At 39.4% G+C, this 12,640-nt stretch overlaps 1 protein-coding gene across 1 annotated transcript in view; it reads left to right on the top strand.

The window, feature by feature from the left end:
• Positions 1-12,640, top strand: part of AHI1 (Abelson helper integration site 1) — a 420,928-nt gene that overhangs the window by 150,286 nt on the left and 258,002 nt on the right. The window contains exons 12-13 of the mRNA XM_077486810.1: positions 1,214-1,337; positions 4,437-4,666. Coding sequence (XP_077342936.1) covers positions 1,214-1,337; positions 4,437-4,666 — 354 coding nt within the window. The remainder of the gene's footprint in view (positions 1-1,213; positions 1,338-4,436; positions 4,667-12,640) is intronic.

Here is a 12,640-nt window from a genome sequence, read left to right on the forward strand (position 1 = left end):
GCTGCTAGCAGCAGTGAGAAGGGTTGATAGCACCCCCTCACCCCCCCCCCCCCCCCCGGGGTAGGATTAAAGTTCTGTGTATTGTGTAACAATTTTGCCTAGTTTCTCCTAATGGCAGGCTATACAACCCATGTAGTTACAGAGAGGAGCTGTGTCGGTCGGTGAATTACAGAGAAAAGGATTTTACGGTGAGTACACAAATCCTATTTTCACTGATTATGCTGCTTTTAATACAAGGTGTGAATGAACAGTCACAGGATCCCCTACAACCATTCACAGATCGTGTTAAAGGTAGTGTAATCAGTAAAGAAGAGGGTGTGTCCCCATCATCTTTAGCGCAGATGATCCTGGTGACACAAAGATCAGCAGCAGGAAGAGGACAGGACAGCCCTATAGTGAAGATTTGTACAGAATTCGGCAGCCCACACATCATGGAACATACGTGTTTACATGTAAGTAATGTAACTAAAGCTGTAGAGATAAAAATATTTTTTAGCTAAACTTCAGCTTTAACCACTTGCCAACCGCACCCTGTAATTTTTAATGTTACAATCTGGATTGGCTGCATAGAATTGTGTGTGTGTGTGTGTGTGTATATGTGTGTATATATATATATATATATATATATATATATATATATGTATGTATGTATGTATGTATGTATGTATGTGTATATATATATATATATATATATATATATATATATATATATATATATATATGTATGTATGTATGTATGTGTGTGTGTGTGTATATATATATATATATATATATATATATATATATATATACAATGTGTGTGTAATATAATATGTGATTCTGCTTTTTTGGGTAGGGAGCGTGTGCAGCTGTCACTGGCTCCAGCACATGCCGATCAGCAGGTCCCGGCCAATGATTCATAGATGGGATCCTCCGATCAACAAAGAAATTTAATACACACTTATTAGGATTTGTTTTGTAAAATTTGTTTGCGTACAGCATTGCGTGACTTTGCAATCACCAGTTAAACTAGCGCAGGGGCGAACTGCAAAATAAATGCCCTAGTCATGAAGAGGGTAAAATCGTGATTAATGTTTTCTTAAGGTGTATTTAAAATCTCGAATGAAAATGCACCCGTGTTATTGTTTCATATAACTGTAACTCACCTTTTGTTTTGGTGAAGAATTTACATTGTTAGATTTTGGTTTATGTTGATTTACCTTTTTCCCTATAGTGTATGAAATACCCACTGGACACTATTTGAGAGAACTTCATGGCCACCTCAATGTTGTCTATGATCTGTGTTGGTCCAGCAATGATCAAAATGTACTTTCTGCTTCATCTGATGCTACAGTCAGGTTTGTATAATAATGAACTTGCATGTGTATATTTCCCCTTTTCTTTTTTGACTCCAAAAGACATAATTACATGTGGCTTGTGGCTGATGCCAAGTGGAGACCTTTGAAAGTTCAATTTTTGCAAGACAGATATTTCAATTAGTCTTACTCAGCAGTCTGCTTGTATGTTTTTTATAGGACTCCCAGCTGCATTATGACAATTATAAGGGGGTCTCACTCTCGCCACAGTTTTTTCGGTATAGCTTACAAAATGGAGAACTAAATTTAGTTTCTTTCAAATAAATATATATTTGGCAGCTTCCTTTTAAATAAAACCAGTTGAGTTGAGTTGCATCTTGATATAGCGCGGTCCTTTAGCCTACAGGGTCGCAACGCGCTTACAAACGCATACACATACTAGGGCCAATTTGTAGACCGGATCTGATTAACCTACCAGCATGTCTTTGGAGTGTGGGAGGAAACTGGAGAACCCAGAGGAAACTCACGCAGGCACAAGCAGATGGTGTGGTGGTCGGGTTTTTAACCAGCAACGCTCTTTCTGCTAAGTGAGGGTGCTAACCACTACACCACTGTGCTGCCCCAGTTAGTATCAACGTTGAATGGATTAAAGAAACTGTCATCCAGAGCTGCACAATTGTGAAAAAAATGAGAATCACATTTATTATGCTTAGAATGAAGATCACGATTCTTGGCATAACATTATCTTTCACATTATACAAAAAAAGGCTAAGGCCGCGTACACGCGTACAACGTGTTTCAGCGGACAGTCCGCTCGTGTGTGGGCTTCAGCGGACTTTTTCAGCGGACAGTCTGGCGGACTAAGTCTTTCGGAATTTCTGTAATATTGTCCGTCCAACTTTGGTTTCAGCGGACAGTCCGCTCGTGAGTAGGCAAGTTGGACGGACTAAGTATGGCGCATGCTCAGAAAGGATTTATACGGCCGAAGGTTGCATTGCAGTGTATTGGACGTCGTATTTCTAGTCCCGTCGTACGTGCTGTACACATCATCGCGCAAGCTTTCAGCGGACTGTCTGTTCATCGTGTGTGGTCAAGTCCGTTCATTCAAAAGTAGGACGGACTGTCTGTCGGATTTTGTCTGACGGACTTAGTTGGCCAGATAGTCCGCCCGTGTGTACGCGGCTTAACTTTTACTGTTTTGTTGTTGTTTTTTTATTATTAATTGAAGCGTATTTTTTCCCCAAAAATTGCTTTTGAAAGACCGCTGGGCAAATACAGTGTGACATAAAATATTGAAACGACTGGCTATTTATTCTCTAGGATATCTGCTAAAAAAAATTATATATATATATATATATATATATATATATATATATATATATATATATATATATATATATATATATATATATATATATATAAAGTTTGGGGGTTCTAAGTAATTTTCTAGCAAAAAATACAGATTTTAACTTGTAAGCAACTTGTAAGTGTCAGAAAAAGGCTTAGCCTTTACATGGTTAAACTGACTGAAGTTCATCCCTTTGATCTAAAAAAAACAAATGATACAATTTTTCTTTTATCTCAGCACCTAGCAATGTTGTGATAAACTTTGCTGGCTACTTTTTTTTGTTTTTTGTTTTTTTTTCAGCTCTGATCAGAGAATGGCTCTGCACTTGTTACATGAATTGTGGAAATGCCAGATTAAGATTGTGAGGGGGGTTAAATCGACAGGATGATTTTGTAACGATTAATCGTTCAGCTCTACTATCGTCTTAGTGCTTGTTCACACTTGGTGTACTGTCATGCATTTTTATGCATTTTTTGATGCAGACAAAATGCATGGATAATAAAAAAAACATTTTTTGTAATTTAAGTACAACTGAAATGGGGTCCTTGAAAAAATCAATGCTTTCAAAAATGCATTGAACACTAAAGAATGCTGTTTATGGTCTGATATGAATGAGATGTTTTCTTTAGTTTCTTTGCAGCAATACTGAACTTTTCAAATAGCTCTACTTTGTGCCATAGGAGGAACATAGGGGAATATTGAATAAAACTGCACACAGAATCTGGTGCTGCAGTACATTGTAACCAATCAGCTTCTAACTTTCGTTTTTTCAATTAAGCTTTGACATTTAAGCCTGGGTTTACACTGGTACGACAAACATCTGACATTGGGAGCACATGTCGCATGATGTATATAAATTAATGATTCCTTATGAGAGCCGTCCTAACTGGTCCAACACAAGTCGTCCTGACTTTGAAAAAGGTTCCTGCACTACTTTGGTCTGACTTTGATCCGACTTCAATGCTATTTAATGGTCTGAAGTAGGATCAAAGTCAGATCACCATCTTAACTGATCCGACTTTGACATGCGACTTGTGCTCTTATGATCTTAAAGGGGAGCCCCAGGCCAATAATTAAAAAAAAACAGTCCCCCTCCAAGACCATACCAGACCCCTTGGTCTGGTATAGATTTTAAGGAGAACCCCCCATGCCGAAAAAAAAACGCAGACCCCGACAACCAATGGCCAGGATTGTCAGGAGGAGACCCTTGTCCCCATCAACATGGGGACAAGATGCTTTGGGGTGGGGGGGTGCATGGAGCCCCGCCCCAAAGCACCCACCCCCACATGTCCTCAAGGACATGTGGCCTGGTATGGTTCAGGAGGGGGGGCTCTCTCTCTTCCTAACTGCCTTTCCTGACCTGCATGCTCAGATAAGGGTCTGGTATGGATTTAAAACCCATGCCAGACCGAAGGGTCTGGTATGGTCTTGGGAGAGGGAATTCTGTGCCATTGTATTTTTTTTTTTTTTTTTCATTTTGGCATGGAGTTTCCCCTCAAGATTCATATTCATCATTGCGGTTGGATGGATTTCGGACATTAGTCGCAGGGCAAAGTCAGATCCACAGTCGTACGGCTGTCGTGTCGTACCAGTGTGAATCCAGGCTTAAACCTACAAGCTGATTGGTAACCAATTTTAGTAAATCTGCCCCAAAGTGTATTCTTCTTCTAGTAAGATATTTGTCAGAATGCTTAGCTCAGTACATTTTTATCACATTTGTCAAGCTGAACACAATGCAATTCTGTATTATTGATAATTAATAGGTTACACTGATACATTTATTTTCCTTAAAGACTCTGGAGAGTTGCTATGGAAGCTTCATCTGCCATCAAAGTATTACCTCACCCGTCTTTTGTTTACACGTCAAAATTCCACCCGATGTCTGATGATCTGGTTGTGACTGGATGCTATGATGCTGTGATTAGGGTGTGGAATGTAAAGGTGAAGGAAATCAATGGCCAGCTTCTGCAAGAGTTTGAGGGTCATAAAAGTTTCATCAACAGCCTTTGTTTTGATGTAGAAGGTACGTTCCATATATCTATGCAATTTTTAAAATATTTGTGGCTGGGTTATATCTATGTGTATTGCACAGCAAAATGTGCTCCAAAACTTTTTGGTACAGTCACAGCCCCTTGATTTTAATGGCACCCCGGTTCCAATCTAAAAGACTTAAAAGTTGCAACAACTTTGAAAAGGTTCCTGCACAACTTTCTTTCTTGATGCGACTTTCTTGCAACTTGTGGACCAGAGAGTGTAAAGTTGCATGAAAGTCGCACTCAAAATCACACAACTTTGGAGTCGCGCTAGTATCACCCGAGCCTTACTCCTGCTTGTAAGCACTGCCCTTATTTATAACTTTGACTTACAAATGTAACGTTCCAGCTGTGATTATCCCTGGAGAAATAGTGCAGGCATTTGGTTTTCCAGCATCCGTAGTAGCAGGGGGCACCTCCTGGTTGAAGACTTAATGGCAGGGATAGTCCTGTGTGGTACAATAAAATAATGTACAGTATGCTGCAAACTATTGTCCCTAGTGTGCAATAAAAGGACACATTTTTTCTTTGGCAGTAACCGTCTGTAAACAATGGTGTTTAACCCCTTCAAGCCTAAGGGTAAAACAAATATTAATGCCTAAGCACAATTATATATCATCACAATTACTTTGTGTATCCAGGTGGATTATACCTTGTTTTGTTTTTTAGGATAAATTAGGATTTCATTTGGTGGTAAATGTTAATGATATATTCTGATAGCTGTATATTTCTTGTTACTACCATAACCTACAACCAAAGGACAAGCCAAAATAATTTTTCCTGCTCATGGCGTTCGCAGCGATGCCACATATGTATATATTATTTGTTGTTTGTACCCATAGTACAGCCCAGAAACAATAAACATTTTGCTTTTTTGTTGTCCTGCCTATAGCACACTGACACTAACTGACACTAGCTGACACTGATGCAAATTTTTATTTTTTTAAATCCTGCCCAAAATGTACTGACCCTGACCTTGACCTTTGACTCAAGCAGAAACCCAGGCACTGACCTAGATCAAACTTTGATCTAGGTATTTTTTCTTAGTTTTTTTCTTATATTCATCATCATTATTATTATTATTAGTATTATTTCTCTGCAAGGAGAAAAAGATGCAATGTATCTTTCCTCTCCATTCACAGAGGAAGAAACACAGGGACGGGCTTTGCAGTGACTGATCACTGTAGTAGCCAATCAGAGACCAGCCACCACAGCAAACAGGTGACCTTGGAATCAGGTGGCCCGGGTCCCGATTGTTGGTTTCTGTGCTGGGAGCGCGCTGTGCGGTGTACTCCCAGCACAAAAACAGATACACATACAATGTCTTGCAAAAGTATTCACCCCCTTGACATTTTCCTGTTTTGTTGCCTCACAACCTGAAATTAACATCGATTGTTTGAGAATTTACATCATTTAATTTACAGAACATGCCCACAACTTTGAAGATTTATTTTTATTTTTTTATTGTGAAGCAAACAACAAATAGGACAAAATAACAGAAAAAGTCAATGGATAAGTCTCTATGAGCTTGCCACTGGGATTTTTGCCCATTCCTCATTGCAAAACTGCTACAGCTCCTTCAAGTTGGATGGTTTGCGCTTGTGAACAGCGAACTTTAAGTCTGTCTGATTTTCTATTGGATTGAGGTCTGGACTTTGACTAGGCCATTCCAAAACATTTACACGTTTCCCCTTAAACCACTCAAGTGTTGCTTTAACAGTGTGTTTGGGGTCTTTGTCCTGCTGGAAGGTAAACCTCCATCCTATAAAAATGCAAGGAATGCGGCGCTACCTAGAATAAAATACAATACTCAAACACATGTGGTGCAACAGTGAATTCACCTCACTAAAAGTGATAAATGTGCAATATTCAACCGTGAATATTATAGTATCCTGATAAAATAAAGTGTTTAAATCTTCAAAACATCATGCATGAAATATTAACAAAATATTAAATGTGAAAATTGCTGAATAAATACTCTTATGAAAACAGTCCGAGAAATGATGGATAATAATAAAATGACAAATAATAAATAAAAAGTGCTTCTCTAATGAAGTCCATGCAATTAAATAGTGAGCATGTATCTCAGTTCATGCAAAATTAATGAAGTGTTCTCCAGATCCGTGACTGTCCACCGATCAACTTCAGTGCCCAATTTCAGTGCCACAACTCCGTGCACCCACTGTTTCCCCCAGCCTCTCACCTCAGAAATCAAATGTATAGGCACTGCAACAAAACCGATATTCACTCGTCCTTAGCAGTCCAGCTTCAGCAGCATATCACTATATACATAGGAATAGTGTTTCTCCAATGTCTTCAAACAGGTGAAATTATCGTTCGTGGTACATAGGAAAGATAAGGGGAGGCTCTCATGGGTAGTAATCAATAGCAGCGTTTTAATAGATAAAATAAATCACTTACATTAAAGCAAATGACAGCAAACTTCGCAAGTACGAACGGAGCAGATGACAACAAACTACGCAAATACGAACGGAACTTCCGGTCTCGGCCGCGAACGGAAGTGATGAATGCAACACCAAAAGCTCCCTCCCTGACGCGTTGCGTCACGACCTCGTGACTTTTTCAAAGGGTAAAGGGGGAATGGTGTATATATACTAGGATTTATGTTGGTTTATTGTGTAATTTTTATACATATATTTTTTAACATTGCACTTATGTTTTGAAATATCAATATGTTTGGCATTGTAAATATGACAGCTAGGATTTTAATATATGCTGTTGAAGATTTGTGTTATGTTCACTTATACGACGGCGCCGCCGTGGTTACCATGACGACGGCGCTGATCGTATATAAGCTCCGTCAACACCATTCCCCCTTTACCCTTTGAAAAAGTCACGAGGTCGTGACGCAACGTGTCAGGGAGGGAGCTTTTGGTGTTGCATTCATCACTTCCGTTCGCGGCCGAGACCGGAAGTTCCGTTCGTATTTGCGTAGTTTGTTGTCATCTGCTCCGTTCGTACTTGCGAAGTTTGCTGTCATTTGCTTTAATGTAAGTGATTTATTTTATCTATTAAAACGCTGCTATTGATTACTACCCATGAGAGCCTCCCCTTATCTTTCCTATGTACCACGAACGATAATTTCACCTGTTTGAAGACATTGGAGAAACACTATTCCTATGTATATAGTGATATGCTGCTGAAGCTGGACTGCTAAGGACGAGTGAATATCGGTTTTGTTGCAGTGCTTATACATTTGATTTCTGAGGTGAGAGGCTGGGGGAAACAGTGGGTGCACGGAGTTGTGGCACTGAAATTGGGCACTGAAGTTGATCGGTGGACAGTCACGGATCTGGAGAACACTTCATTAATTTTGCATGAACTGAGATACATGCTCACTATTTAATTGCATGGACTTCATTAGAGAAGCACTTTTTATTTATTATTTGTCATTTTATTATTATCCATCATTTCTCGGACTGTTTTCATAAGAGTATTTATTCAGCAATTTTCACATTTAATATTTTGTTAATATTTCATGCATGATGTTTTGAAGATTTAAACACTTTATTTTATCAGGATACTATAATATTCACGGTTGAATATTGCACATTTATCACTTTTAGTGAGGTGAATTCACTGTTGCACCACATGTGTTTGAGTATTGTATTTTACTCTAGGTAGCGCCGCATTCCTTGCATTTTTATATTTCTTTTGGTGTTGAGATCACTATTTTTTGCTGGCGGCTTCCTATATATATGTACACGTATTTAGATATTTTTTAGGTTCACATATATATATTTTGTAGGTATATTTTTACACATTTAATATTAGCCAGGTGGAGCGCATTAGTTTCGTGCATTCAAACCTCCATCCTAGCCTAGCAAATCGCACACAGAGTGGTACAGGTTTTTCTCAAGAATATCCCTGTGTTCAGCACCATCCATCTTTCCCTCAAACCTGACCAGTTTCCCAGTCCCGACTGCTGAAAAACATCCCCACATGGTGTTTTTTGGGCGATGTGATGTGTTGTGTTTGCGCCAGACATAGCATTTTCTTTGATGGCCAAAAAGTAAAATTTTTGTCTCATCAGACCAGAGCAGCTTCCTTCATACATTTTGGGAGTCTCCCGCGTGCCTTTTCGCAAACTCAAAACGTGCCATTTTGTTTTTTGCTGAAAGTAATTGCTTTCTTCTGGCTACTTTGCCATAAAGCCCAACTCTATGGAGCGTACGGCTTATTGTCGTCCTATGTACAGATTTTCCAGTCTCTGCTGTGGAACTCTGCAGCTCCTCCAGGATTACCTTAGGTCTCTGTGCTGCCTCTCTGATTGATGCCCTCCTTGCCTGGTCCGTGAGTTTTGGTGTGTGGCCATCTGTTGGTAGGTTTGCTGTTGTGCGCTGTTCTTTCCATTTGGTTATGATAGATTTGATGGTGCCCCTAGGGATCATCAAATATTTGTATATTTTTTTTTTTTATAACCTAACCCTGTCCTTTACTTCTCAACAACATTGTCCCTTACTTGTTTGGAGAGTTCCTTGGTCTTCATGGCAGTATTTGGTTAGTGGTACCTCTTGCTTAGGTGTTGCCGCCTCTGGAGCCTTTCAAAAAGGTGTTTATATGTAATGACAGATCATGTGACACTTAGATTGCACACAGGTGGACATCATTTCACTAATTATGTGACTTCTGAAGGTAATTGGTTGCTCCAGAGCTTTGTATGGGCTTCATAACAAAGGGGGTGAATACATACGCACATGCTAATTATCATTTTTTTATTTCTGAAAAATAGTTTCATGTATATATTTTTCTAATTTGACTTTACCAACTTAGACTGTTGTGTTCTGATCCATCGCATATAATTCAGATTAAAAAAAAATTGATCTAAAGGCTGTAATGTAACAAAATAGATCAAAAGCCAAGGGGTTGAATACTTTTGCAAGTCACTCTATTTGCGGCCCCAAAAGAAAAAAGCCCAGTGCAGCAAGGCCGCATATGACTGCTGGTCTCTCAGCTCCTCTCCTCCTGGCTGACGTCGGCAAGAGTTTTCGGCCCCTCCCACTATAGCTGTCAGCCAGGAAGGAGAGAGAACTGAGGAATCACATGAGTGACGGGAGTCACTCCAAGATAAGGTAAAATTTGGCATAGTTTTTTTTACAGCACAGGCACTGGGACATATATCGTTATATAACAGATGGGGTGGTATACATATGATATAGTGGCTTAACAACCACTTTAACTTTTACCTCATGTATAATATCCTCACCACACCCTTTAACCCTAACCTTTAACCCTAACCTATTTATAAACCCTAGATGGTGAGCTTACCGTTCCAACCTGTCAGGCTTGTGCTAGAGGCCAATGAACTCCTTTGCCAATTCCAGATTTTCAAAACCCTTTTACTTTATAAAGTTAATGAAGCAAAATTATCGATGCTTCCTATGTGCTGTTTTCACTTTGTTTAAATATATTTTAATATATTGAAGCGGGTTCAGCTAAACATAAAAAATGTTCTTTAGACTTTACTGTGTTCACAACTTTTCTTCTAAGGCCGCAGTTAGCTACATTTATTGTCATAGGATAACTGTTACTATTGTATCAGTGTGATCCCAGCAGTCACTTTCCTGTACGCAGTGGTGGTTCTTATAGGTTCCAATATAGGAGAATTTAAACAGTTGAAGGAATCAGAATTGAACAGTGAAGCAAATAAGAATTTAAATTAGGGAGACCGAGTGATTAAATATGGCTATAGGAACACACACCAACTTTGGAACAAGAACATGTGTAAAAGGGGAACTTGGGCTTTAGAAATCATCTATTAGTTTGGAAAAGTAAATTGCATGCATGTAATGCCCTTCTGGCAAGTGACAAAAGTTTGCTAATATCATAACAAAGTATCTTTTATAAAGCCTCTCTGTTCCCCAGGCACTTACTCATGGGTACATAGAAGACAAGATTATAAATTCTAGTTTAGTTTACATCAGACAGATGCCCATATTTACATTTGGAGCACAATAACCCTAGGTCATGTTCAACAAACCTTGTTCCTTCTGGGTTATGTTGACTTTGGCTTTTGCAGCACTGCCAGATTCTGACTTTGAGATCAGTATATGCACCAAAGGTAACAATGGTAGATTTTTCTCACAATGCTTGTATTTACAGTCAGTTTGAAAATATAGAGTTGCTTAAAGCGGGAGTCCGTCTTTTTTTTTTTTTTTTTTTTTTTTAAAGCCAGCAGCTACAAATACTGCAGCTGCTGACTTTTAAAATAATGACACTTACCCGCCCAGCGCGCCCGCGATGTCGGCACCCGAAGCCCATCTCTCGATCGTCTCTCGGGTGCTGCCGCCGCCATCTTGGCTATGGGAATCAGGAAGTGGAGCCTTGCGGCTTCATTTCCCGGTTCCCTACTGCGCATGCGCGAGTCGCGCTGCGCAATAAGGATGGTCCCCGCTGTCTCTGGGATCCGTGTGTTTCCCAGCAGACAGCAGGGGACCTTCGGAAAGGGGCGTATATTCTGCAGATATCTATGCCGGAAGTGGGTGCAGATACCTGTACTGTACAGGTACCTGCACCCCCCTCCCCCCTGAAAGGTGCTAATTGTGGCGCCGGAGGGGGGGAGGGTTCCAATGAGCGGAAGCTCCACTTTAGGGTGGACCTCCGCTTTAAGTTACATAATTATTGACCAATAATCTCTAACCATTTTTTTTTTTAATCGCATATATCAGTATCCATTAGACTTTTGTGCTTGAATACTGCAAGCTGTTGTGTGTATGTTGTTGAGCATGTATTTATTCATCTTTGTGCTTTAATTATTATTTTAATTCGCATAGACATTTGTTTTACAAATGTTTACTGCAATCATTTTCCTATATATTTCGTATTACCTTCAGTTTGATATTTGCACTTGAAAAGTTTGACATTTACATTTTGCTAATGCATTAGAAATTTACAAAAAACAAAATGTGTTTTGTACTTAATTATTGGCCCAGGAAGGCACACTATCTTGGAAGAATGCAGCAGGGTTTCCTGTTTTACACCAAGTAAGACCACAGTGATATCAAGTACCTCAGATACAATTGTGTTATCAGCACCTTAGGGAGCTTACCGCCAACTCTCAGAAGTGTCATATTAAAAAATAAGTAAAGGATCAAAGAGCCTTTCTTGACTAGTTGGCAAATGGACTAATATATATATATATCCCTCCCCTGTCCTATGTTGTACTCCTTTATTGCAGTGCCTATCTGCATTGAGTACTAGTGCTTTCAAAGGAGTGAACCTATTAAGGGGACCCCTCAAAGCACCCATCTGATTCACAGGTTACACAAGCTGATTTTAGCATGGTATAGATGGCTGCATGCGCTTTTCTTTTTTTGCCTAGGAAATACCAGCCTTCATGATTGTGCACAGCTTACTACTGCTTGGGGAATGGGACAGAGGCTGCTAAAAAAGAAAAAAAAATCTCTAGAGCTGATACAGTAAAGTCAGAGGACCCCCACTGTTTTTTTTTTTATTTTTTATTTCAAATAGTTTTATTATTATAAAACAAAGTGTGAACAAAGAACAAATGACATATATATTCAGCATGTTACATAGCTCAATTTTACATTCCATTTCCACAGACAGAGTACGAGTAAATATAACTTCTATAGATAGCTGCTAATAAGCGAAGCTGGAGATTTTGGTGAACCCAGTTGTTTAACTGGACTTTGTACCCATGTAGAGGTTAGCCGCGCTGCACAGGGAGTTTATGACCTCTGGTAAATTCCTAAGGCATTACACAATGAATTCGATAAGGCCGCCTAGTCCTAAGCTGACCTCTAGTGTATTCCCTCTCTAAAGACGTCTGTAGTCTAGAGGTCCTGATGTCCTGTATCAGGACCTGAGGGTGCATGAGCTAGGCTGGTCTATTGTGGCCTGGTGTTTAAGGATGGGGTATGCTGAAATGGAGGTCAAAAAAAGGGTCATTGAAGAGCATGGGTAGTTAAGATTATTTTGGGGTT

The sequence above is a fragment of the Lithobates pipiens genome, unplaced genomic scaffold (genome assembly GCF_037356315.1).
Source record: "Lithobates pipiens isolate NorthernLeopardFrog02 unplaced genomic scaffold, aLitPip1_a1.2 Scaffold_18, whole genome shotgun sequence".
Classification (NCBI taxonomy): domain Eukaryota; kingdom Metazoa; phylum Chordata; class Amphibia; order Anura; family Ranidae; genus Lithobates; species Lithobates pipiens.